The following is a 27336-nucleotide window of genomic DNA, read 5'->3' on the forward strand; positions in this document are numbered from 1 at the left end:
TACAGTTTAAGCAAACATTCTTAAAGTAAATTTTTGTCCTTATGCTCCATTTAACTATCTGAACTACTGATTGAATTGAGGGATCAAGCAGAAGTACACCGTCTCTTGACAGGAGTGAGTCATTACTGCCAGAATGGAATCATGCCAAACAGCTTTCCAGAATGTATAGCACGTATGTTATTGTCCTACAGCATACGTGTCCATCAATCCTAAATGATATGAGAGATGATGTTTCTTAAGCTATTACTCTGCATTAGAATCACACTCATGTGTGAACATTGACATTTTCATTTCAGAACCAGAACATCCGGTTCCCCCTCCCTAAGGCAGTCCCTGGCACCGAGGGCAGGCCCCCACCCACCAGGACCCCTCCGAGCATCGAATGCCAGAACATCCGGCACCTCCAGTGCTACCTCCTCCGCTCCCAGCAGGTTAGTTGCAATCACACTCTGAAATTCTATTTTCTAATAGCTACACATAATAATTGAAAATATAAGGGATTTAAAAGTCAAATACACTACCAATATAAAAATAAGCAATATCTGTTTCGCTTTTCCTTTAGGGTTCAATGTTGTAATAGTGAGTATAGCAGAATAGTGAGTATTACTGGAGTGTTAGATACAGGTAAATGGATTTGTGGAATAGATAGTCAGAGAATGAGGGCTCAAGGGGAGCCTTTCGAGAGTAGAATACACCGGGACCCATGAATCTCGCTGATACGCCTAATCACCCGGGGAGGGGGAGGAGAGGATGGAAAAAGGAAAGACGCACCACTGCGATAGGACCACGACGACGCCTCTAGGGTAGGATAGGGTTGGAAGGGATGGGACGGAAAAAAACATCCTAATGCTATAGAAGCGAAAAGGGCCCAACTAAATAGAAAAACCGGGCCAAGTCATTACTGCACCAGCAATTTTAAAGGATTATCCTATGAGGAAGAATAACCCAACGATCCAATCGCTAGATTAAGATGGAAAGTGTTAGGTACAGGTTAATGGACTTGTGAAGTGAAAATGGGGTATTAAATGGGAAGCTGGGTCGCTGTGAAAGGTATAGATAAGGTAAGCAGCTTGATTCTGATGGTAGGAAACAAGGTAAAAACCATCCCCCTTGTTGTGGTTAATAGCCAGGTCAAATAAAACTAAAAAATTGTTGTTCCCATAGCTTAGCCATATGGCCTTGTTTTCCGTACTCTTTTAGTTTTTCATGAAACAGATAAGGTTCATTAGTTGTGAAGAATTTACTCATATTATGCATGCAGTTATGAAGAGACAGCATAGTCATGCATATTTTGGAGAATATAGCTTGTAACGTTTTTTATTTCCTCCGTTGGTTCACTTCACTTACAAATATTTTATTTCACTTTAAATAATACAAACTCGGGAGCAAAGAAACACCAGTCCGCCATAGCTATCACAATCCAACTCCCCTTTTTCTTCTTCCTCCCCCGCCGTCAACAACCACAACAATTACCTCACTCCACCTCAGCTGCTTATTATTGCCCGCTTCACGTCATACCAAAATCCAAAACAAACAACTCAAAATTAGGTGTTACAAGCTCTAGATAAGTTTCGAATGGCTTTCTCTAAAAAATGGTAAATCTTGGAGAATATACTGTAGGAAAAAATTATCAGATAATTAAAAAATCTTCAATTTTCCACAGAGCTATTATTATAGTTTAACTAACTGTTTTTAACTAAGCAACCCTTTTTTATGACCTTTTCAACAGAGAATGAAAACAGTTTAAGGTAGAAATTTGAGAAATCCTGGGTAGGAAAAATCTGGCAGAGATGGGGGACTGCAATGCATAAGTTTTAAGGGAGGGACGGAAATGAAATTCGGGAAGTAGGATCTTGAAAATGAAGCAAAAGAAGGGAGGAGGCAGTATCATTTTGCAGGAGGGACAAATTATCCATTACTAACATAGGAGGATTTAGGAGGGGGCAGGTGCCCCCCCAAAAAACTAAATTATAGAAAAACGTTTTTATACATATAACATTACTTTCATTATGTAATGTTCAATTATGGGCCTGAATCAATTAATTTCACATTGATAGCTTTCGTGTTAAAATAAAGAGAATATTTATTACAGCGACTGTTGTATCTTGTTTTCTAATCTCAAGAATGAAAAGATTGTTTTCCTGACAGACCAATGAGCAAACCCCCCCCCCCCCCCCCCAAACCCAGAAAAAATCCTGGGTCCGCCCCTGATTACAAATATATTCCAAGCGTCATAAGGAAGTGATTATCTCATGAGGAAGTATCTCATGTGCTATATCCATGAAAAATGTAAACATATCAGATGGATGACATAAAAATAAGCCCGAGTTATAGGTTAATCATGAAAAGCTCACACTGGCTACCTGAAGTTGATGTTGATTCAACCCAAAACCTAGTGCTTATGACATGAAATGTGAGTTTATAATGACTGACCTGGTAATTCAAAAAGGTGAGGAAAAGGAATGTGGTAGCTCTGGAGTGAACTAGTAGGAGAGAATTTCAGGAACTCATGAAATATGTATAGTATCCCAGAGATTGGAGAAAAGTAGACTATATAGAAGTGTGGTGTGAAATTGAAATAGGAATCATCTAAGCATTCAAGATGTTAATTGAATATGGTGACATTTTGGTGACAAAAACCCATGTATAAAAAATTATGTGAATAATATCAAATATAGAGGACTTAATAAAGTGGGAGGACGTTGAGAGAGAGAGCAGAGAGAAAAGACTTTTAGGGAAAAAATGAACAATTACATCCAGAAAATAATAGGACACGGTGGATGATGAAAAAAACAGAGTACATAATGTAATGGAAATGTTCAGAAGGAAGGAGAGGTATGTGCACTATATGCCAAGGTTTTGTTACTATTGGCCATCCAAGGAGGGCAACTCAAATAAAATATTATTAAGGCTAATGATGGAAGAATGCTAACTGAGCCCCAAAAGATCAAAGTACGTAATTTGAAAGATTTTTCCCAGAATTTTCCCCACCCCAGGAGGAGGCTGAAAATGTTGAACAGAGGTGTTGAGGAGAAGGATAATTTGGGACTTGGATGATATATAATGATGACAAGAGAGCCCTTTACAGTATGAAGACTGGGAAATAAGCAGACGTTAACAAGCTTGCATGTCACCCATGGTAAGCTTCTGAAGAATCAGGGTGGCAGCAGAATGTTTTTCAAACTAATACTCTGGATCTTTGAGGATGGGTCTCGGCCAGAGGATTTTAGGAATACAATTGGCCTTCCAATTGCAAAAATGGAAGATGGTGTAAAATGCAAGAGTTACAATATTTACGTAATACATGTACTACATGTGAGAAAGAGGCATTAAGGGTTCAAAATAGAAAGATGGAGTCAAGGGCAAAGAAGCATTTACGTTACCATATGTTAAGTTATGGACAAGCAAAGTCAACTGGATATACAGCAACAGTGATGAGAACACTTGCTATAAGATACCCAGAACATAATCAGTACTTGTGATTCCCATCTACAGCACCCATTCCATAGATATATTCTTCTGTATTTATCTGTGATCCATTCCTAATGATGAATTTCTAGACAAAATATTTCCTAACAAGTTTAACCTAAAGTTTGAGTTAAAATGTTTACACTAGGGTATCTATCAAGTGTTCGCAATTAACACATCTACACATAATATGGAAGACTTTTTGATTACCCACTTCACATTTTTCACCAAAGCATTTTTGGAACAAATTTAATCAATTCCAGATTCCATAAATAATTACTGTTAATGGTCACAGATTTACAGCAATAAATAGCCACATGCAACAAAATAAAAAAAATTAATGATTTTAAAGCATTTTTGAGAAACTGATAAAATGGCATTCAGTTAGCTAAAGGATAAAACTCATTGCTCACTACCTTTTCAGCAGCAGCCCAAATTACCCAGCGGGGCCCATCCTTCCGCCATGTCGCTTTTATCCAGGAAGCTTCTTCCCTCCGTGAGGTAATTATATTCTCTACAGTCCAGGATGACATAATGATCGGCCAAAATAGGCATTGGCCTATGGTGACATTTTGATACCAAATATCCTGTTGCTCACATTTACTTCTTTTCCATGAATTTCCCTGGCAGTTAAAGTTCAGCCATCCTAAGTACATTAATTAAGCAAGGTTAAACACTGATTAACCGACTAATTCTATTTCCTACTGTAGCAGTATGCAATATATGCATTGTCTTTCTATACTTTTTATCATAATTAGTCTTTATGTATGCCCATGAGATCTAGGTAATGTGATCGTTCTTTTCTAGACAAAAAATATTGAACTTGACATAGGTGATGCCAATATGTGACAATGAAAAAACAACACCATGTGATAATCAAACCTATGATTACTTCAAGGTTAGCAGGTGAAGAATCTCTTTCCAGCTTAACCTGGAATTTTTACAAAACTTCCTCCTTCTGTTTAAGTGCACATACTTAAGTTGCATTTCATTTTTTTACAATATGTAAATGCACTCAAATATTCAAAGGTGGAAAGGTCACCTCAGATTATGCTAATTTCATGCATTTAAAAAAGAGAAGCAAATTCCTGACCACTGACCACTGCACTGCACACTGGTCTACTGAAGCATTAGTTAGGATAACGAAGAAAGATGCAATTTGTTTGAATTTATGTGCATATTGGGCAAGAGAGAGAGGGGAGAATCAACGGGATGAGGGACGAGAGCGGCCTCAATCCAAAATCCATTTTGTCACAGCTCTTGGGCATTACCAGAAGAGAAGCACGTCTCAATGTTCGTACACTTCTCTGGCTACTTGAGAGGCCTCTTCATAGACCGTAGACTCCTGACCTGCGTTCTCGGATCTAAAAATATTGCGAGCAATACGAAAATATGTCATTACTACTCTAAAAGTTGGAAACATCAATTTCCTTTACCCTTTCTCTGCTGTTCAATCTTCGAAAACTTTCTCCTCCCTCGCAGCGAAAAAGTTAAAATGCATTTTGTGGGGCCATGGAGCAGGTACTACCAGGGTGGGTGTGGTACACCCTCCGAAGGGTCGCAAATCCAGGACCCTTTCCTTGACAACCTCACCCTTGCTGGTCCCTCTCTTTTACCCTGCTAACCGGAGGCCTCCCTCCCCAAAAGTGACTGCTCTGACTGCATTTTTTAATGTTTACATTTTACATCACAAGAAATAAGAACCTCTTATCCTTAACCTTTTCCCTCCAATACACGTATATATACGTGTGGACGTTTCCTGACCCAGGAGACAACGGCCGTATATTTACGTGTGAGATTTTCCTAGCCAGGATAATGAAAGTTGTATATATTCGTTTTCTAGCTCTCCCCCTTTTAGGACAATTGCGGGTTTACTTCGTCTTTGTCTCGGGACCCAACCGTGCGGGGTTTAGGATTTACCCTCGGAATCCGGGAGCAGATACCCGGACCCCTCGTTTTTTATCACCCCTCTTAGGGGTAAGGTCATGCAATTGTTTATCCAGTCAGGTTTCGAAGTAAATATTTGTTCATTTCTCAAGAAAAATAAACCAAGAATTGAATTATTTGTCTTTTGAGCTCCGTTTACTATTTTTAAATGAAATTCTACAAAAAATATTAACTTATATCTCGAGTAATGTGTAAACATCAACATGGAAATTGTTGCTGCATTAAATGCGTTAATATTGGCCTTAGAGCTTCGTTTAAAGTTTGACAATGCTCAGAAAAAAATGAGGAATTCAATTCAAAGTCTGCAATTTACGTGTAAGCAACAATTATCTATTTGCTAAATACATATAAGCAATACATAAGTTGACCGCGAACCAATGCCGCAGGTATGGTCGTAAACCTGGAAAGGAGGGAGCACAACTACTCTTGGAGTCCATGATAATGCGGAGTCCCAGCTTGGAGGGGTCGAAAAAGGTTCAGCCAGACCCTTTTTAACGAATGCCCTCCAAAAATGCTCCGTACCACAAGGAAGAAAGCATCTAGGGACTCAGTACAGCAGTCATGCTAAGACGAAAACTCCGCCGTCTCGAAAGGGTTAAACCAGTGTCGATTAACGAAAACCAAATCTTCCCTTCCTAGTCTAGGCACTAGGTTAGTTAACCACCTACCCATTAGAGCCAGAATGACCAGTTCGTCTACATTTAAGAGGGTGACTCACAATTGCCTTGTCTCTCATCCTTTATATTCAGTCGATGAATTTTTACACATTGTACTGGTGAAAATTTATTTTGATGGAACCTATATAAATTTGACTGTACGTGATTTCTCTTGCATATTTTTGTACTACTTATTTCTGACGAGGTCTCAGTATTTCGAATATTAATAAAATTATTATTGTTATTATCATTCCTAAATGGTCATTTTCAGTGGGCCACAGCCACGTTGCTTGTCGCTTCTCACTAGGTATTTATGATGCCTTTTTTTTAGTGTGTGCAATTTTTAAATTTCTTTTTTAGCCTTCCCGTGATTTCTTTAAAGGCGACGTAAACATTTATACACATATTTGTAGAATAAACTCAAATTATGTATGCTGAATATTAAATGTTTTAATCTCCTTGGGAGGTGTTTTTGGCATTGATTGGAATTATTCTGATTGGCTGTCATAACAAGAGGTTTATTGTGATTGGTAGGCTACGAGATCAAAAATTTGGTGCTAGAAATTTTTCATTTTGAGTACTCATTACGAGGGCTCAGCTTGTCGTTGGAATGAAAAATTAAAGCCACAACAAATTCCAATCAGTCTCAAACAAATACATTTCATAGCACTGTGGTTATTTCTGGCACAATTTTGAGGTGAGGGAGAAAATGTGAGAATAGTTCAGGTTTTAATATGCTATGCAGTTTCTTCTGCTAAGGAAATTCAATGTCGATGTTGAAAGCAATATGAACAATGTGCTGCAGTTATGTGCCATGAATGGGATTTGTAAACATGCTGTAATTGCATGATGATAACAATGTTTAATGTCCTGTTATTTTTGCAAGTATAACATAGGATATTGTCATACTATACAAAGAAGAGACAAGCAGTTAAGTATTTTCTTAATACTAGGTACATTCGTAATTATTTGTCTAAGAGTCTTGATTAAGTGTTTAAAATTCTTGATAAGCCTTATTTTAGTAAAAATTCATTCTCATAAAAATATAATAAAAATAATAAGGGTATGCTCTTAGCAGCTAGCAAGTTGCTTCAAACATATGAAAATTTATTTTTATATTAATGTAAGGTCATTGTGAAAAACATTTTTCATGTATATGTACTTGTTGATAAATAGGACTTATTCTCACGTGCAACATTCCCATCTCATTTAAATGAAGGAATTTATTTTTCACTTACTTTAATTCATGCAGTATCATGATAATTTTTAAAAAGATTTTGCACTGTGTTACTAAAATAATATAAGAACTAGTTTCTTTTACCTTATCCTTTACATTTGCAATCGTCTCAATTTACTGTAGCAGATCATTTTGTTTTTTTAAGACATTCTGCCATATGAAATGAAACATCAAGATTTAATGATGGAACGGTCTTCTTTTTAGGGTAAAAAAGTTACGAGAGTGGCATGTGGATCAGCTCACATGTTAGCGTGGAGCACAAGGAAACCTGTTTCTGATGCTGGCCGGCTAACGGCTCGTGTACCCCTAGAATACGATCTTTTGAGGGACATCCCAATTCCTATCCTTCGCAATCGCCTTCTCCTGTTGCACAATTTCTCTGATCTCTCTCTGTCCGAGTGTTGCCATGTTTCCTTTGGGAAGTGATGTGAATCTAGGGGCCTCAATGGATCCTGCAAGTGGACGTGGGAGGAAAAGTGGAGGTGAGGGCAGTGGAGCAAAGACCTCAGAAGATGATCCCAAATCTGGAGATACAGAATGGGAAGGACCCCTTCGTGGGAACATGGATAAACTGCGTGGCATTTTTGTTTCTACTGCAAAGGAAACAACTTTTAGAAAGGTAAAGTCTAGGTGTTTTTACTTTGGCATACTGAAGAATGCCAGGGCTTTTTTGGTGAATATGTATGTTTGCACTTAATAATAATAATAATAATATTTATTAACTTCATTTGGATAATACATACATGAGTTTCGTCAAGACAATACAGCATAAAATACTAACATGTAATAAAATACGATACAAACGATCTATACAAACACACAGCTATCAGTGGGATTGAGGCCATAGGTTAATACACAACACCAGTTAAAAATTAAAAAAAAAACTAAAAAAATTATATAGAGCCTGATAGCAAAATCCTGATTATCCAGGCCAATGATGGAGATAGTGGGCACTAATAATCAGGAAACATGGGTAATCCAAATTTTCCCTTTCATTTTTTGTAATGTTTATAATTAATGCAAATCAAACAATTTTTTATCATTTATGTGCAAAGTCTGTTATTTTAGATTGCTTCCCGGAGTCATTGAGAGTTTTCTTTACCCGACCACAATCTTTTTTGTGGCAATTACCATATTTATCTGAATGTAGTCTCCTCTAAAGTAAAGGTGGGACTATATTCAAACCTTTTTTGTTATAAGGAGTTATGGCAGTGGTAATAAGATTCACACAGCGTTAGTTCAACAAGATATATTCGGATATAAACGGATACAACTCAATGGTACATTAGGCGCGAACACACAGAGAGAACACTAGCGTGCACCGGAAGTGCGCGCGCACACAATCGACAATCATCCAATACAATCGATAGTATCGAACAATCGATACAGGATCATAGCAGACAGACATAAAGAAACTATTGAGCACACCCTTCAACACTCCCCTTTGCTCATAGTTGCAGCCCCAATTCTTTAGTGAACTTCTGAGTCTTTATACGGTTTAATCCCTTGGTTAAAATGTCAGCTACATTTTCAGAGCTTGGGATGTGCTCATAAAATATTAAACCCTTGGATACACAGTCTTTGACATAAAAGTAACGCACTTGGACATGCTTTGAACTTTCGGCAACAACCTCATCTTTGGACCATGAAATGGCTCCCAGGTTATCACAAAAAATTTTACATGGTTGAGGACAGTAAAAGGATTGCCCTAATTCCTTCAACAGGGATGATACCCATACAACCTCTCTAGCTGCTTCCTGCATTGCAACAAATTCTGCCTCACATGTTGATTGAGACACAATCTTTTGCTTCCTTGACAACCAAGACACAGCACTGCCAGCCAGTATAAAGACATACCCACTCCTGGATTTTCTGTCCACTGTGCAGCCTGCGAAGTCTGAATCACAAAACACCCTTAAAGTTTTCCCAGTCTTTCGATAAACAAGTTTCAACTCTTTCGTTTTGAGCAAATACTTAAACACATGCTTCACAGCTCTCCAATCAGACAAAGTAGGATTTACACACTTTTGACTTAGTTTACCTATGGCACATGCAACATCTGGACGGCTTACCGTGGCAACATACATTATATGACCAATAGCTTGTTCATACAATTTTTTATCAAAGGGTTCATCACAATCAATATCAAAACCAGCTTCACACTCCTTAGCTAAAGGTGTTGACACCCCAGTCTCATTCATAATATCAAATAACTCTAACATTTGACTCACTTGGGCAGATTGGTCGAACACAACTGTCTCACTGTCAGGCATATGTAGATGAACAGAAAGAAATTGGGTGTCAGAGCCCAACATTTTGACATCCAACTTTTCTTTAATCTTGCCCTTAAAACCTTCAATCATAGACTTTTTCCCAACAATCAAAAAATCGTCAACATACACAGCCACAATGAGATCCTTAGTTTCATTTACATATACACATGAATCACTCAAACAAGGTTTCAAGTCCATACCCTTCAAAATATTGTTTATGTGTTTGAACCACATTCTCCCTGCTTGCTTCAACCCATAGAGACTTTTCTTTAGTTTGCACACATATTGGTTCCTATTCTTTCCCTCAATTTCGAAAAATTCAGGTTGCTCCATATATATGTCCTCATCTAAGACACTGTTCAGGTAAGCGCACTCAACATCAATGTGTTCATAACACCATTCATTCTCAGCACAGAGAGCAAGTAAAATCCTCAATGTTCTGCGTTTTACAATTGGACTGAAGGTTTCAGTGAAGTCCACCCCAGGTCTCTGCCAGAATCCCCTTGCTACAAGTCTAGCCTTAGGTCTGTTTGAGTCCCTTTTAATACTTAGAACCCACTTACAATCGATCACATTTGTATTTAACGGTCTCTTGACAATGTCCCAGACATCCTTTTTGTAAAGGTTCTCTAATTCAGCCTCCATAGCTAATCTCCATTTTCCAGATTCATTTCCCCTTAAGGCATCATTTACAGAAATGGACACACACAGATCTTGAGCCCTACAAATCATTGCAATGTTCCCACAACAAGAATGAGTCTTTTCTTTTCGAAGTCTGGAAGACCTCCTAGGAGCAAGTACATTTTCAACTCCCAAGTTAACCCCATCGTCAAGTACCCCCTCATGATTTTCATCTCCATTCATCAAGTTCTCCAAGAAAAAATCATCATCTCCTTCCTCATACTCACCATCACTCTGGACTTCAGGCTCATCCGGGTCAAAGGTCCCTTCATCATCCACATGCCATATCCAATCATTACATCTCCTTGGAATGTGAGTGATTTCACACATCTCTTTACACGGGAACACCCTCTCCTCAAAACGTACATGACATGATATAATGACACTCCTACTTTTTGGCAAATAGATTCTGTACCCCTTCACTTCTCTATCATATCCCACAAAAATACCTTCATCTGCCCTACAGTCAAACTTATTTCCAGTTGGACTCACCAGATACCAGACCTTACAACCAAACACCCGCAATCTAGAAAGCTCCCCTTGGATGTCAGCCTTCTCTCCTTTCCATAATTCCAAGGGAATTTTGTTCTCAATTGCAGACGATGGACACAAATTTCTGATATGACATGCTGAACTTATTGCTTCAGCCCACAAGAAAACAGGAAGCCCTGCTTGAATAAGCAAACACCTTGCCATTTCCACTAGTGTTCTATTGGCACGTTCAGACACACCATTTTGCTCGGGGTTTCTAGGCACACTTTTCCGATGCAGAATACCCTCAGCCTTCAAATAATTCTCAAACTCAACACTTGTGTATTCGCCACCATTGTCTGATTGAAAAACACTTATTTTCACCTGATGCTGAGCCTCAACCTCTCTCTGGTATTCTCTAAAGCATTTAAATACTTCACTTTTTTTCTTGATTATCCTGACATTTGTGAATCGAGAGAAATCATCAATGAAAGTCACAAAATAATGACCTCCCCCCAACGATTGACACTGTGCCCTGCCACTTACGTCACTGTGGACAATTTCTAAAGGGCGTTCACAATTGTGATGAGCAACTTTCGGAAATGGCAACTTAGTCATTTTACCCTTCACACAGACTTCACATAATTCATCGTCCCTTTTGGAATCCTCTTTCTTGAGATCAAGACCTGGGATTCTGTTCATAGCACCTTCATGGAGATGTCCTAATCTCTCGTGCCACAACGTACTCTTGAAGGCTTTGGCCTGAAATACTTCGATTTCTGTACCACCATTGCACTCATCGTTGACAGAAACATTTGCGACGTAGCTCTCATCTGGCTCAGTCTCTAAATAATATACACCATTTTCCACTAAGGCATTGAACAACACATCACCGTCATCATGCTCTCCAATAGCTTCATTTAATCTGAACACGGTCTGTACACCTTTCTTCGCCAGCTGTCTGACAGACACAAGATTCACGTCCAACTCAGGTACCCACAGAGCATTTGATAGTGACAAGGTCCAGCCCCCACAAGAGTTTGCTAACTTGATGACAATAGTTCCCTTCCCCTTCACGGCCAGACGTCCCTTTCCAATCTTTACTTCTCCGGTGGCAGGTTGGAAATCGAAAAATCGGTGACGGTCTGGCGTCATGTGGTTCGAAGCACATGAATCTAGGTAACTAACACACTTTCTTTGGGAGCAAGCCAAAGCAAACGCCGATATGAGTCCTTTAAACTTCGGCTTGTCCCCTCCTTTCTCGTGTCTCTCCCGTGACTCCTCGCCTTTTCCTTTTCTTTCCTCCGACTTGTCTCCCCTCGGCGCACCACACTGGTAAGAAATGTGGCCCCACTTACCACACTTATAGCATTTCTGATCAGCAGTGCTCCTCTGCTTTCCGTTGTTGGCTGCTCTCGTCCTGCTGAACTTCCGCGCTGCCAACGCACTGCCATGCTCAGAGGACTCCGCAGCATTAATCCTTCTCTCCTCAAGCAGAAGGTCTGACTTCACCGCCCTCGACGTCAGGCTCTCATTGATCTTTGTTATTCTCACATACGTAGAATACTGTGGATCCTTCACGAGTCCCGCCAATATAAAGGAGGCCACAACGTGGTCTTGGAATACGATGCCGTTTTTGGTTAATTTACCGCAGAGCTCCTGTATCCTCCCAGTGTACGCTGAGATGTCCATCGCCTCTGTCTTCTCAATGCTACCCAGCTCTCGGAGACACATAGCTATATCCATGGATGTAGCCCTCCCATGAATCTCTTCTAAGGTGTCCCAACACTCCTTGGCTGACCTCAAATGGCTGATGTCTGTGAGATACTCCGGGCGCACATGCCGGAAAATGTATGCGCGAGCCTTGTTGTCCTTGCGCATATTTTCTGGTCTCTTCAACTCGTCTGCACTCAGCCCCGGGTTGATTGCGTCCCAGCAGTTCAGAAAAATCATCGACGCCTCCGACATGGTCCTCCAATATTCGTAATTATCCTTGCTCAGGATTGGATTCATTTGCCTATCCGAATCCAGCAACTCATCTTGATCCGCCATGGTCTCGCTTTTTCTATTATGTCCAATTTACCGAATCACTAACGTCTATCACCACACAGCACGATCCCTGGGCCCATAACCTGTTATAAGGAGTTATGGCAGTGGTAATAAGATTCACACAGCGTTAGTTCAACAAGATATATTCGGATATAAACGGATACAACTCAATGGTACATTAGGCGCGAACACACAGAGAGAACACTAGCGTGCACCGGAAGTGCGCGCGCACACAATCGACAATCATCCAATACAATCGATAGTATCGAACAATCGATACAGGATCATAGCAGACAGACATAAAGAAACTATTGAGCACACCCTTCAACATTTTTTTTCCCCAAAACTTAACCCTCAAAATTAGTGGGGGGACTATATTCAAGAGAAATATGGGATTTAATTGTACTCATATTCCCTGACCTCCTTTTCCCCAGCAAATAACTGTTGACTCAGGTGAGTGCTTGGCTACGACTCATTAGGCCGGTGCTAATTTATTTTAAATGATCCGATATAAGAATTTGTGGTCTAAAATGTTTAAATGGTGAGAAAACAATTGCCTGCCTGAGGTGCCTAATAGCATCTTTATCTTGAGTATCTCTAATGATTTTGATTTTTCGATTGCATTGCGAAAAATTTTTGAGCTTCCAACCAAAAGTTTGCTTGTTCATAACCTCATAGCTGTATTACCTCGTAAGGAAGCAGATATTTTTCCACAAGTGCTGTGATATAATCAAATATATTACACAATATTCCTCACCGTTATGTGTGGTATAAATAAATTTTTGTGATTAATATTATGTGAATGTAATTAAACTTTGATATTTCATTCCAGGTGGTGCAAGCAACAATGGTGAGAGACAGGCAGCATGGTCTTGTGATTGAACTGAATAGAATCCAAGTTCAAAGGTCAAGATCAAGTGGAGGATTGGCTTGCCCTATTGGTTTCCGCTCAGTTTTTGGTCAAATGGTATCAAAGATGGAGCTCTTGTTCCGCGGAGATGCTCTTCTACTCCCTCATCGTGTGTGGAAAGTAAAATTTGTCGGTATGTATATTCCCAAAAATGAGAATTGATTCTCAACCTTCTTTAACTTTCAGTCACATCACATGTTATATTTTTTTATACAGTTAGCCAGTTGGTTCAGTTTAATGAAATATTAATGACAAGTCATCAGGCTTTCCATATAATATGCTGTGGAACAGTGCTAGAATTTTAAAATCCCTAGTACTAGAATTTATTGGTAAGCAATCATTGGAAGAGTGATAGATGATGATTCCACTGTATTTAGGTCTTGTACGAAATTCCATAGAGTTATCGTGGGGAAACATACTAACGTCATTGGTTTATGAAAGTGTAGGGGCCACTGTATCATCAATGGAATAGAAATAGTTGCATAAAATGGTAAATACTTGAGTGTCTTTTGTTTCCAAGTTTTGGGAACAGAATGTATTATACGATTTGAAAATGATGATTATTTTCTTGGCTGCAATGTGTTTACATCACCATTCTGTTAAAACATATATCATTATTTTGACATATCATGTGTAGAACCACATTCTAAGTGACATTTTGCCTATCGTGCCCTCAGGTGAAAGTGTTGATGACTGTGGAGGAGGGTACAGTGAGAGTATAGCAGAAATGTATGAGGAATTACAAGAAGGAGCCGTTGCACTTCTGGTACCTACTCCCAATGCACGTGGTGACCATGACTATACTCCACCCCCAACCTCTGTGAATGCAGCTGCGACTAATGGCAATGCATCATCTATTGGAAGAGATGCTTGTTTCCTTCTCAATTCACAAGCTAATACTCCGTTCCATATGAGAATGTTCAGGTTTTTAGGTATGCTATTAAGTGCATGGTTTCTAAGTTTGGTATCTCTGGTGTCTTCTTTTCCCATTGAGATAAACTGATCTCATTTTTATCGTTCATTACTTCCCACTAATTTGGGAAAAAATGTTTTTTGGAACAATATGTGATAATTTTTAGTTAAGATATAAAAAAATTTTCTGATACTATATAGTATTATTTTCTTGACTTTTATCATTGCTCGTATGGCTATTTGTTATTATCCTTTTAGGAATCTTAATGGATGTGGCTATAAGGACTGGAAGCCCATTAAGTCTTAACTTAGCAGAACCTGTGTGAAAGCAATTAGCAGGACTCTCCTTGACGCCTGCAGGCTTATCAGAAGTTGATCGTGAATATGTTCCAGGTAAGGTTAAGCATCATTCATGGTTAATTTGGTTCTGAAGATGGTTAAAATTAGTGAAATGGTACAATGAAAATGTACTTGCGAGTCAAGGTAGATGTAGATATTGTAAATTATGAAACATTTTTACATTTTATTTAGGTTTGACGTGTATTCGTGATATGGATGGCGATGAAGCAGCATTTAGAATTCTGGCAATGCCATTCTCAAGTCCATCATCCTCTGGCCACGAGATTCCTTTGTCTACCCGCCATCGCAGAATCACCCCTAGTAATCGACATGAAACATTTTTTTTTTTTTTTTTTTTCTCATGGCAATTCTTGGACATGAATATGTCAAGCTTGCTTTGCATTATAGGTCAGTTGTTATTCTGTAAAGTTTGTTCCCTGTTGTATGGCATAAATATTTTCCATTTTTATGATGACGGAATATATGAGCTCTAATTTACCAGAAATATAGAAAAGAAGTAGCCACCCATAGTCATAATCTCCCTCATTTTTCTTACCAGACTCGCATGATATCTAATTTCTTTTGTTGTCTATCTTTCGATCTTTCCCGACTCAACATTATTCAGACCATGAATTTGATGAGCAAGTTGCAGCTGTTAGGGAAGGCATGGCACGAGTTGTACCAGTGCCTCTGTTATCCTTATTTAGTGGCTATGAATTGGAGACTATGGTCTGCGGCTCTCCAGACATACCTTTGAGTCTTCTACAATCTGTTGCCACCTATAAAGGTAAAAGAAACTTCTAAATATAAGATTATTTTTAATTTTAGTTGGGTTATTACTTTCTTGAATAAAAGTGGTAAAGGTTGATCAGAAACATTTGGAAAATAATCAGGCTTTTACAAACATTAATTTTCCAAATTCTGGGAGAAGTTTGTTGCAATGAATGCCAATATGGAGGAAGTTAGGTGGCTCATTTCGGCTTCCTGTCTCAGGAGTTGATGTGCCTTGTGAATTGCCTCACTCATAATTTAAAACAGTTTAAAAAGTTAAAACGAAATCATATAGTATTGATTGTGAAAGTAGTTTCCTAAGTGCTGTGAGAATTCAATGCTTCTGTGAGGAAGTATAAAATCTGATCACCATAACTCATGTATTAAATGGTTATGTTTTACTGTGCTTCATTTTTGAACTCGTATTTCATGTACATATATAAGGATAGGTATTAAAATTTCAGTAAATGATGAAAACTTCGGGCCTGAGTCATCAGATAAAATTTCACTGTAGGAGATGCTTAATGGGATTGTAGCTAAAGTTTTGACACTTTTATAGGTGTTGACGGTAATGCACTTCTTGCCCAGTGGTTCTGGGATGTGATGGAGGAGTTCACTAAGGAAGAGCGATCATTATTTCTTCTATTTGTTTGGGGAAGGACTCGACTTCCAAGGACTATTGCTGACTTCAGAGGAAGAGACTTCGTATTGCAGGTTTGTACACCTATCTTTGTTAGTATCTGAGGAGTAAAGTGTGTCCCAATATTTTCACCATTGCTGAGTAAACATTAATTTGTATGATGATCATATGGTTAATATTTTATTTTGCACATGTTTTGGATTCATACAACCCACCAGATAACTTCTTGCCCGAAAGTTACAAATGCTTCTTTCTTCTTAAGATGCCAAGGTATTCTTGTATGGTAATCTTTCAATGTGCCCATTCATTTTTCAAAGCTCATACCCTTGTTAAAATTTCTTTTTTGTTTGGGATTTAAATTTTTTTCAACTTTGTTATCAATATTTCAATGGACTCTAATTGGATACTTAATATTGTGCCCTTGCCTTTACTCTAGTGTGGTTAATTAAATACAGTGGCGCACTATATTTGCCCAATTTTCTTATTATCTAAATTACAGCATGTACATGATTATCAATCTGTATTGAGTTCATTCTTTAGTGTTGATTTTTTGCAGACTGTTCTCCGTGAAAAACTAAAGTATGCAATCCACTTCTGCAAGTCCATTGACACGGATGAGTATGCTCGGGTAGCAATGACATCAAGTACGGCATCCACCACAGTTCCTCTTGGAGTTGGTGGTGGCAGTGGACTTCCTCCAGGTAGTGGTTCTGGAGTTGATGGTTGTGGCAGCAGTGGGTTACGAGGTGGTAATGGATTGGATGACACCACAACGAACACCACCACTTCGAGTGATAGTGAGGAAGGTGGTGCTGTTTGAGGTGGCCAGCACATAGGAGGTGCAGGTGGCTGCAGTGACAACAATCCACTTGGAATAGTTGAGATTGAAAGGGATAATGATGACCTCGATAGCAATGAAAGTGAGGGCATTCGAATGTGTTATTTGTAATCTGCTTTAGATAAACTGGAGAAAATTTCTGTGATGAAGTTGGCACATTGCTAGGGAAATGAAAGCCACTGAAAAGGAAATAATGGTTCCTTGAGATAGGTGGTGCACTATTGGCCGTTTGAGTTGATTTTTTTCTTCCTCTTCTAGTCAGCTGTTCATTTGAACTATTCACATAGCAATAGCCAAAGGCAATGAAAGATTTGGTGGAATAGTACTTTAGCTTATTTATTTCACAAAGGCTTTTATTTATTTGAATAATGTGAATTGCTTTTGTATAGTACTACTGTTTTATCATGAGTACAATGTATTTGCCTTTTGTATTTTTATTTTAATGAAGAGTTTATCAAATTGTTTTGCCTAAATAAACCATGCTTAAATGCAGAATATGTATGTGATTTAGAGAAGTAAGGGCCCTAGCAATATCCTCACACTATGCTGTGAACTTCTGATGCCCCTTGCCTATAATTTCTACGATCGGGACAAAATTTGTGGAACTTTGTTAGGATATTGCATAACTGTTTACTTTACGAGCCACTCTTTGAGTAACTCTGTCAACTGTATCATATAGTGGCTTGGCATAAACATTAAAATATGTTATTTGCAAACCTGAGTAGTCTCCCAGCCTCGTGGTCTTTTAGTAGACTTTTGTCTTGCAAGGAGACATCACAGGCTTGACAATAGGGATTTTAATAGCAAATATTTTCTGAAATAGTTAAGGGAATACTGAAAAAGGCACACAGTCCCTGGTCTGTGATAAAAATGCTCTCATAAGTATCACCATCACTGGTTAAAATTTTTATAATTAGTTTGATGCAGATGTCACTGCATTTCCCAATGACATAACCTTTTCACACTTTCATTTGTATTCGCTTTCACATACTTCTTCCCCTGTTCCTTTTTTTTATATTTTAACAGAGGTCTTCCAGTGGCATCTACCATCCCCTTGTCCTACAAAGATGGTCTTTATAAGGCTATCATATATTGTTGCATATTAAATTTCTCTTTTCTTAAAACTCTTGAAGTTCTTAACCACAAAAATCAACTTCAGACAAATTTTGTCTGAGTAATCTAATCAGATTTAGGTATTTTTTCTTTTTTCTTAGGTACTAGTTAACATGAAACTACTGAATCTGCTAATCCTAAATTTAATATTGAGCTCAATGTAGCCAAAACATTGAAGAATTGAAGAATTTGAGCTACAAGAGCACCCCTCATCAAACACCTCTGTTTCTCCATATAGAATATTGCTTTTCTTCCTCTGACGCAGTCTTCGTCTCCTGCATCCCTTTCACCACGGTAGTAGACATCATGTAAGGATTAGATAACACCTTCAATAGCGATTACATATATTATTATATAGCCCGATAAAAATGTTCATACTTTTAATATCAACCCATAGCTGATCAGAGCTCCCTAAGCTAGCCATACCTCAATTAGTCTGAGAGACTGTTTCATTGATCTACACAAATTGAACGTCCGTAGTTATTTCTTCAAAAATTATTTGACTTATTCTATCGTCTGGAGATATAAAGATATGTAATTCAGGTTGCTATGATAGTAAAGTAATATCTTTTTCCCCCTCTATAGTCCCTATGGATTACACCACTTCCCATCTCCACACCATCACTCACTCAATGATTCAATTATACAAATTCCTGACCATTGGAGCCTTGTGAGACTAAAACTTTCTCCATTTATTGCCTACTTGCAAATGTCACAGTAGCATGAAATTTCTGTGACGAAAACTAGATTTTATGGCCGATTTTTTGATGTGAAAAATTTTGCCATATTTTGATTATAATTATTTTTTATAATTTTTTTACATTTACAATGCTTTTCTTAAGGCCTATCTTTGGATTTTTTAAAAATCAACTTGCAATGGTTGTAGGAATAAGTACTTATCGTATAAGATACTAGATTTTTATGTTGATATTTTGGTATGGTTTTCTGTGCAATATTTTGATTTTAAGTATTTTTTTTTAACTTTTTAAAATTTCCGATGCTCTTCTTATTGGCCTAACTTCCGAATTTTTTTGACAAATTTGCAATAATCGTAGGGCGAATTCCTTTAAATGCAAGGTACTAGATTTTTTCTTCAATTTTTGGCTATCTTTAAATATCCATAAGTCAAACAAATTTCGAGTAATCAACGACTATCGATTTTCCATTGAAACTGCGACTCCTACAACGTTTGGTAACTTACAACACATCCGCCGTGAAGTTTGCATTCCCTCAACACACAATTTTAGATTTTTTTTCGGAATTTTTTTTTTGCCACTTCCTCACGAGGTAAGGACACCAAATTAACGTGAGTGACGTCTTTCTCGTGCCCCTACGTGCCGCTACCAGGAGAACGCAGAATATTTAATTTTAACGGGTGACACCGTCGAAAAACCATGCATTCACTACAGCTAAAGAGCCGGAATTTTTTTTTAAGGTAATCGATGCCGCGTTATGCGGGACAAGCATATAAAGTTTCCCGAAAACCCCCTGGGACCCCCCAAATAAAATAAAAATTACCTAATACGTCGCATATTTCCTGTGCTACTCATCCGAATTTAATAGTTTTTATTTATTCAGAATAGGAATTGTGTCGGCTATATTTACTCGTCATTTTCAATTATCCAGGCCTATTTACACACTCGCAATAAAACTTCAAATTTTTTAATGTAGATTTCTTAACAAAATAGTGGATGTGTAAAGGGGAGGGCGGTTCCAGGACATAGACACCTAAACGCGATTTTTTTAAAGCATTTTCCGATAAGGTACGGCTATGAAATTCACGTGAGTGATGCCTTATTACTGCACCTACGCACCGCTATTTGCAGAACACAGAAGGGGAGGGTGCTTCTCCCATCTGCATCCGCCAGTGCTTGCGAGTAATGCTTGAAGAGGCAATAAACACATTGTGTTCGTGGAAATAGTTGCCAAAAGTCTATCATCTTGGCAAAACAAAATGTTAATTTTTTTCTGGCTGATTCCCGAAATGTACTGACATTATCAAACAAGACTTTGAACAATTTTACTGTCTCAAAACGAATCATTTTATTGAAATTGAAGTTCTTACGATGAAATGTTTACAGTTTTGAGAGGGACATTAATCACGGCAATCATCGTGGATGCTTTAATTTTTGGACATACCATCGTAAAATCCTTTACTTATTAGTTTTTTTTTAGTTTCCGGATGTAAATAATAAATAAATGAAAAAAATGTGCTACAGCTATATCTGTTTTCTTGCCCACTGAAGGGCAGGAATTCGGGGTTTCCTCCGTTTCTTTTAGGAGTAACGTTCAAATTTCGTTGGAACAGCATTTTTTTAAAGCAGAGGCCGCGCTTTGGTCAACTGTGTCACTGATAAATCTTCAAGTCAGTTTCGTACAATAAATAATGGTTAACATGAGTCATCAAATTGATAGAGTAACTCAGAGATGGGGATTTTTAATTGAAAATATCCGTAAGTTCACTGACTTACTCGTACCATCAATTGTACATTGGTATATCACTCATAAAAGTGTTAGGACTAAGTTTAACCCATTACCGGCCGAGTAAAGAAATACTTGAAAATATATAATTTTTTCTCTTCATTTTACCTAATAACATGCTAAATAAGGTAAATTGAAAATATGGGCCCTCAAAAAATTTTTCTTATGGTAAAAAAAAAAATGTTGCGTTTTCGCAACGTTGCACAGTGGGCGGAAATGGGAAAAAGCCGGACAAAATTACAAAATGGCTTTTTTTGAGTTATAAACTTGAAACTTCGCAGGTATACTCAGAAATGATTGAAATTTATGGATATGTACTTCATTTGACATAGATTCTACCCGTTACTGAGATACAGAGGCTCAAACGTGAGCAAATTTCCATAAAAACGCCCGTCTTCAATTTTCTCTGAAAATCTTCCAAAGTAAGTGGATGGTGAAGTTATGGGTGGATTCTTGCCGAATAAAAAACCACACAATCTGTTGGCATGGTGTTTTTTCTTTAATTTTCCGTAATCTTAAAGAATACCGTCCAGAAATTCTTACCGTGCAGTAACAAAATGGCGGATACTGTTTTTCGACAAAGTTTTACATTTAGGTAGAGTTTCAAATAGGTTTTCGGCAAGGTCGCGCGGAGTAACTTATATGAGAGCATTTGTTGAAGATTTCTTAAGGTTTTCATGCAGTTTTCTTTGTAATAAGTTTGCGTCGCCGGAAATGACATTGATTTTTCGACCGCGCGGCAGGGCTCGTCTCCGCGCGTCGGGAGTTGGATTAGCCGCGACGCGGTAAGGTTATTGAAGCTGTATGGGTTTTAACGCTCACCATTCACCGTTTTTATGTTTTTCTTCAAGACACCGATTCTCAAATGGTCTATGGTGAAGACAGTGGAGGTTTTTCATGCGATGTAATTGCACGTGTCATCGAAGTTGATTCCGTTTTCTTTGGATACGATCGAAGACCATACTTCTATTAAAAGCGTTCAAACCTCGAAAAAGTGAGTTGTTTTCCTGGGACTCATACAAAAAGACCTACCAGAAAGATACCAGCTGAGACCATTGTACCTTCTTCACTCTCCGATACCTGACCCTCAGGATTCTACTTCGAAAACGGTCGTTTTATGACACCGCGGAGTGGAGCCTTTGAATGTCTTAACTTATTTCCACGGGAACTTCTAGCTTTTTTAAAATGTGTATCATACCCTCAGTTCTACTTTGACTTATAGATTACCATGTCTTTTACACATTTACCATACGTTCTTCCCCGTGTACTCATTAGGACATTGGATAACCATAGGTTCGACAAATTTATTATTTCTAAATTTTAAATAGGCTCCATCCGCCACTCAATAGATAATGCCAATGAAGTAATGAAATAATATTGGAATTGGGAAAAAAATTATTCACTCGGAAAAAAAAATATTTGCTGCATTATTTATCGCGGAGGCTGAATTTAAGACAAGACCCTGATGCTCTGAAATTTCTCAATGACTTCCTGACATACAAAAGTTGGCTCGCTGAATCTATAACATTTCCAGAATTTGTTATGCATCACTTACCCGATACTTCAACGACAGCCGGTTGGCATTGTATTTTTCTAAAAATATATTCCTCTCAAATTGATTGAATTAAATAAAATTCCCCCTGTAACTTCATGTTACAAAATTCATATTATATTTGCTATGCATTCCCGGGCGGCCAAAAAAATGTCGCACCTCATGTATTATATCACGCAGAAGAAAATTCAAACTTTAAAAACTACTGCTGGGCTTGCTCTCGCGGCATCTGTGAGTTTGAGAGAGAGAGGAGACACTGCAGCAGCTCACCTAATTGCAGAAATAACAACTACGACCCCTACTCGGGCCATGAGAGTTTTTTCAAAGTGGAGGACGAGTGAAAAGGTCCACACTGAGATGACAGTGGAAGAGGCACTGTCATTGATGATTGCGTCTGAGTTGACCAAGAGTCAATATCGGTCTTTCCGTTGGACAGCTCTGAGCCATGGACACGATTTGTATCCCGGATACGACAGAATAGCGCTAACAAAAAAAGGACTTTTATAACGAAAGAATTAAAATAACCGAGACCATGTGCGAAGTAAACCTTCAAGCACCACTGACCCACACCATATCGAGAACAATAGCCTGCTTAGCCACCACTTTCACCTCTCAAGAATTAAAATGTGTGTTGAACTACACATTAATCTCTAAGTACGGTTTTGATGGAAGTTTGGGCCACTCTCAATATAAACAAATGTGGCAACAAGTGGATGCTGTAGACGAATTCCTATTCATGAGTTCCCTTGTATCTCTTAGTTTGATTAACGACGCTACAGGTAACGACTCAAGTCTTATTTCCACTTTCTCTTGGTTAATTACATTTATCTCTAAACTTTTGATAAAAAATTTAACTTCCACCAGAGGCACTTCTCACACCTGGGCTCTACAATTTAGGTGACACTATCTGGGAAAATCCACGGCCGACGTCGACACGATTTTGTCATCCCATCCGCTTTAGGTGAAAAAAAGAGACGAAAGAAGTTACAAAATCAGAGACATTACCTATATTGAAAGGCAAGTGGCTGGCGTTAATGATCAGGAATTTACACGATCAAGTTCTGTTTACTTCTGACAATGATCAACGGAAAAGTAATGCTTATATTGCTCACCTTATTTTCCTAATTTTTTCTTAATCTTAAAACCCATATAATTTATCATCCTACAGGAAAGTATAGTCATTTCGAAATTAAGAAAAGCGATAGTTTTTAGTTTGCAACACACTGACGGACAGCTGAATCATGAGGTTCTAAATCTGCGGAGCAAGAGCGTCGGGTATGAATAACTTAGGAGATGTAAAATATCGTACACCTGATATCGATAAATATTCTGTTGGTTTGTGTACGCTGCACTGCCACATACGATTTTCTGAATGCATATTGTATTTAACTAATAACTTCAGGCTTTACTTTGTGAAACCTCTCCACATTGGAAGTAAGGAAATAAAACTTTGTAAGGTTTACTGTTATTTAATTATGGGCACGACCCGGGTTTCGTAACTTGGTTACATCGTCAGGTCATCGTCAACCTGACGATGTAACCAAGTTACGAAACCCGGGTCGTGCCCATAATTAAATAACAGTGAACCTTACAAAGTTTTATTTCCTTACTTCCAACATATTGTATATGTCGTATCGATTGAATTTAAACAGTGTCATTTGATAATTTAAGCTGTAATTTATTTTCGTTAGGAAAGGAATGCTAAGAAATTTTTCAGCAAAAATTAGTAATATAAATTAAAATAACTATTTTGAAAAAGATGTTCGGGGATTTATTGAAAAACGTACTTGCAGGCAATTGGAAGTTTGAAATCTCTACGCTCCACAAACAAATTCAAGTCACTTTCACAAATTCTGCGCACTCAAGAGAACTTAACTTACCTACACCACAGTCAAAGTAGAACTGAGGGTATGACACACGTTTTAAAAAAGCTAGAAGTTCCGATGAATTGTCTACCTAAACTACCCTATCTTCATCGTATCTGCTTCAACAACTTTCTAGTACTTACTGTAGGTGCCGAACATGAGATTGTCACGCGATCCATAATTTTCGTCCATAAAATTTAGATTATTTAGTTGCCATCAGATGTTATGTCCTAGCTTCATGATAAGTAGTTATGTTAAGTCACTGAACACTGTATTATTAGCCATATTTATGAACATTATTCTCTGCTTCTAAAGAAGAAAACATTTTATGGATATAAAGTAGAACTGAGGGTATGATACACATTTTAAAAAAGCTAGAAGTTCCCGTGGAAATAAGTTAAGACATTCAAAGGCTCCACTCCGCGGTGTCATAAAACGACCGTTTTCGAAGTAGAATCCTGAGGGTCAGGTATCGGAGAGTGAAGAAGGTACAATGGTCTCAGCTGGTATCTTTCTGGTAGGTCTTTTTGTATGAGTCCCAGGAAAACAACTCACTTTTTCGAGGTTTGAACGCTTTTAATAGAAGTATGGTCTTCGATCGTATCCAAAGAAAACGGAATCAACTTCGATGACACGTGCAATTACATCGCATGAAAAACCTCCACTGTCTTCACCATAGACCATTTGAGAATCGGTGTCTTGAAGAAAAACATAAAAACGGTGAATGGTGAGCGTTAAAACCCATACAGCTTCAATAACCTTACCGCGTCGCGGCTAATCCAACTCCCGACGCGCGGAGACGAGCCCTGCCGCGCGGTCGAAAAATCAATGTCATTTCCGGCGACGCAAACTTATTACAAAGAAAACTGCATGAAAACCTTAAGAAATCTTCAACAAATGCTCTCATATAAGTTACTCCGCGCGACCTTGCCGAAAACCTATTTGAAACTCTACCTAAATGTAAAACTTTGTCGAAAAACAGTATCCGCCATTTTGTTACTGCACGGTAAGAATTTCTGGACGGTATTCTTTAAGATTACGGAAAATTAAAGAAAAAACACCATGCCAACAGATTGTGTGGTTTTTTATTCGGCAAGAATCCACCCATAACTTCACCATCCACTTACTTTGGAAGATTTTCAGAGAAAATTGAAGACGGGCGTTTTTATGGAAATTTGCTCACGTTTGAGCCTCTGTATCTCAGTAACGGGTAGAATCTATGTCAAATGAAGTACATATCCATAAATTTCAATCATTTCTGAGTATACCTGCGAAGTTTCAAGTTTATAACTCAAAAAAAGCCATTTTGTAATTTTGTCCGGCTTTTTCCCATTTCCGCCCACTGTGCGTTGGCCGAAGCAGGTATCTGTATGCAGTTATGCAACCCGCATTGCAATACATTGCCGTCTCATAGCGATATGCTGTTTTACCACTATATGTTTCCTATTTATGCCACGTATATGACAAATATCGTCATATTGGATAAATTAAATACTTAGATATTATATTTCCAATGAGATGTTGTTGTTATTTGACCTAAATCCACCATACAATAGACACGCTGTACGGTTTGAAAGAAATAAGTCAAAGCGAAAATTTTCTCGGAAGAGCATGTATTTCACATTTTTGCTTTGACTTTAATTTTATCATTGCAGATTGAATTACAACAATGAATGGCTAGTTATGAAATACTCAAGCATTTTGGGTGTAATGGAATATAAAATTTCGTACATTCATACATGGTTTGGCTTTTACACTGTTTCGGCAACAACTGATATTTTTTAACTCTATGGCCAAATTCGTCCTTTTATGCTTTGCGAATCCGCAATGAATTACATGGCTAACTTTTTCTATGTTTAAGGACGTGAATTGTATAGGGGTACGTCATCTACCGACTGATTCACTTCACTTTTTAGATGCGTCACTGCTAGATACGATTAGAAGTCTGCCAGTGAAATTTACTTCCGTTGCATAACCTGTACAATCTCCTGGCGTTAGTGCAAACGCTGTCCAGTAAGTTAATACGCTAGGACCTTTTTTCCCCTGAATTCTAGTGCGGTAATTAGCATTATCTAATAGGTCCACACCTCCCATGTATTTACTATACTCCCCAATGACACGAATAGTATTTTCTTTTATTAACATAGAATAGTATGTGAAATAGTATTTTCTTTTTTCTGTCGAAACTTTTCCCTGAGCCCAATGAAAGCGAAAAACTTGTATTGCTGTTTACAGGGACAATCTAGTTATCATTTCATCGAACAATACTAAGACCTTCGGCTTTATCAAATGTTTTTTTTTCATGTTCCTCTCGGTTTCTAGTCGATGGTTTTATTATATTCTATCAGGCACTCTTCCGTTATACGTATTTACTCGTATTTTCATGGATGGCTCCAGTGACAAATAATCCTTTTTCTTTTAAAACAATAAACAGTCTTCTAGATGAAAAGAAGTTAACGAAAAACATACGATGCTTCGAGGGATCAGGGATTCCCTTGAGAATTTCCAGCGAGTGTACGAATTTTTTTGCCATGTGTGGCCAAAGACAACAAAAGAATCAATGGAAACTAATTCCCTTTGAGAAGCATAAAAGACATTAAAATGACCCTCACAAATTCTATAACAGCTTATCTCTGAAGGAATATGCTGTCTACGTGCAGCGTCGTACCACCGTCCTCCTCGGCCTGGGTCGTTTGGCACCATAAAAACAAAATATTTTTCTGGTGTTTAACGAGAGGTAGATTCACATCTCGGCACACAACAATACGCGTAAGGTTTCTTCCCACTCATTTAAAATTATCCGTTTTATCTACTATTATTTTATGCACGAAATAACGTAAACGACAACGCTCACTTTATGCAAACAATGCAGATATCATGATGTTCCCCAATGCCTTCTTAAGCTTAAGAAGGCATTGTGTTCACACATCTTTAAACATGGCATCGTCCGAGAAATACACTTTTGGCGCGGAATTCAAGTCGAAAGTTTTAACTGCTCCAGGGGCGATATTATTCATCGTTCAATAGTAAAATTTGGTGAGAGCCTACTTTACACCCATTGCTTTATAAATCAAACAAAATATTAGGTAAGTAGTGTAATCCCTTCTATTGGCTAAACTGATGCTGTTCCTTT

General features: G+C 38.1%; 2 protein-coding genes and 1 long non-coding RNA gene across 3 annotated transcripts in view; all 3 read left to right on the forward strand.

Annotated features, from left to right (window-relative positions):
- Positions 1-7559: 7559 nt before the first annotated feature.
- Positions 7560-14695, forward strand: LOC124160452 (E3 ubiquitin-protein ligase HERC2-like). The gene is made up of 3 exons (XM_046536304.1): positions 7560-7927; positions 13615-13825; positions 14370-14695. The coding sequence occupies exons 1-3, from the start codon at positions 7715-7717 to the stop codon at positions 14693-14695; spliced, it is 750 nt and encodes a 249-aa protein (XP_046392260.1). The 5' UTR covers positions 7560-7714.
- Positions 14696-15317: 622 nt separating this feature from the next.
- On the forward strand, positions 15318-15706 carry LOC124160364. The gene is made up of 2 exons (XR_006865149.1): positions 15318-15351; positions 15569-15706. It is a non-coding gene; the product is annotated as an uncharacterized LOC124160364 (long non-coding RNA).
- A 580-nt stretch (positions 15707-16286) lies between these two features.
- LOC124160453 (cuticle collagen 2-like) overlaps positions 16287-27336 on the forward strand; it is a 146847-nt gene continuing 135797 nt past the window's right edge. Inside the window, exon 1 of the mRNA XM_046536305.1 lies at positions 16287-16428. Coding sequence (XP_046392261.1) covers positions 16318-16428 — 111 coding nt within the window. The 5' untranslated portion in view covers positions 16287-16317. The remainder of the gene's footprint in view (positions 16429-27336) is intronic.

The sequence above is a fragment of the Ischnura elegans genome, chromosome 6 (genome assembly GCF_921293095.1).
Source record: "Ischnura elegans chromosome 6, ioIscEleg1.1, whole genome shotgun sequence".
Taxonomy (NCBI): Eukaryota; Metazoa; Arthropoda; class Insecta; order Odonata; family Coenagrionidae; genus Ischnura; species Ischnura elegans.

Bases quoted from the DNA above. Each gene is read 5' to 3' on its own strand.
- LOC124160452 (XM_046536304.1), top strand. From the start codon at position 7,715: ATGTTTCCTTTGGGAAGTGATGTGAATCTAGGGGCCTCAATGGATCCT. The intron at 7,928-13,614 runs GTAAAGTCTAGG...ATTTCATTCCAG, and splicing joins AGGAAACAACTTTTAGAAAG to GTGGTGCAAGCAACAATGGT. The intron at 13,826-14,369 runs GTATGTATATTC...TCGTGCCCTCAG, and splicing joins GTGGAAAGTAAAATTTGTCG to GTGAAAGTGTTGATGACTGT.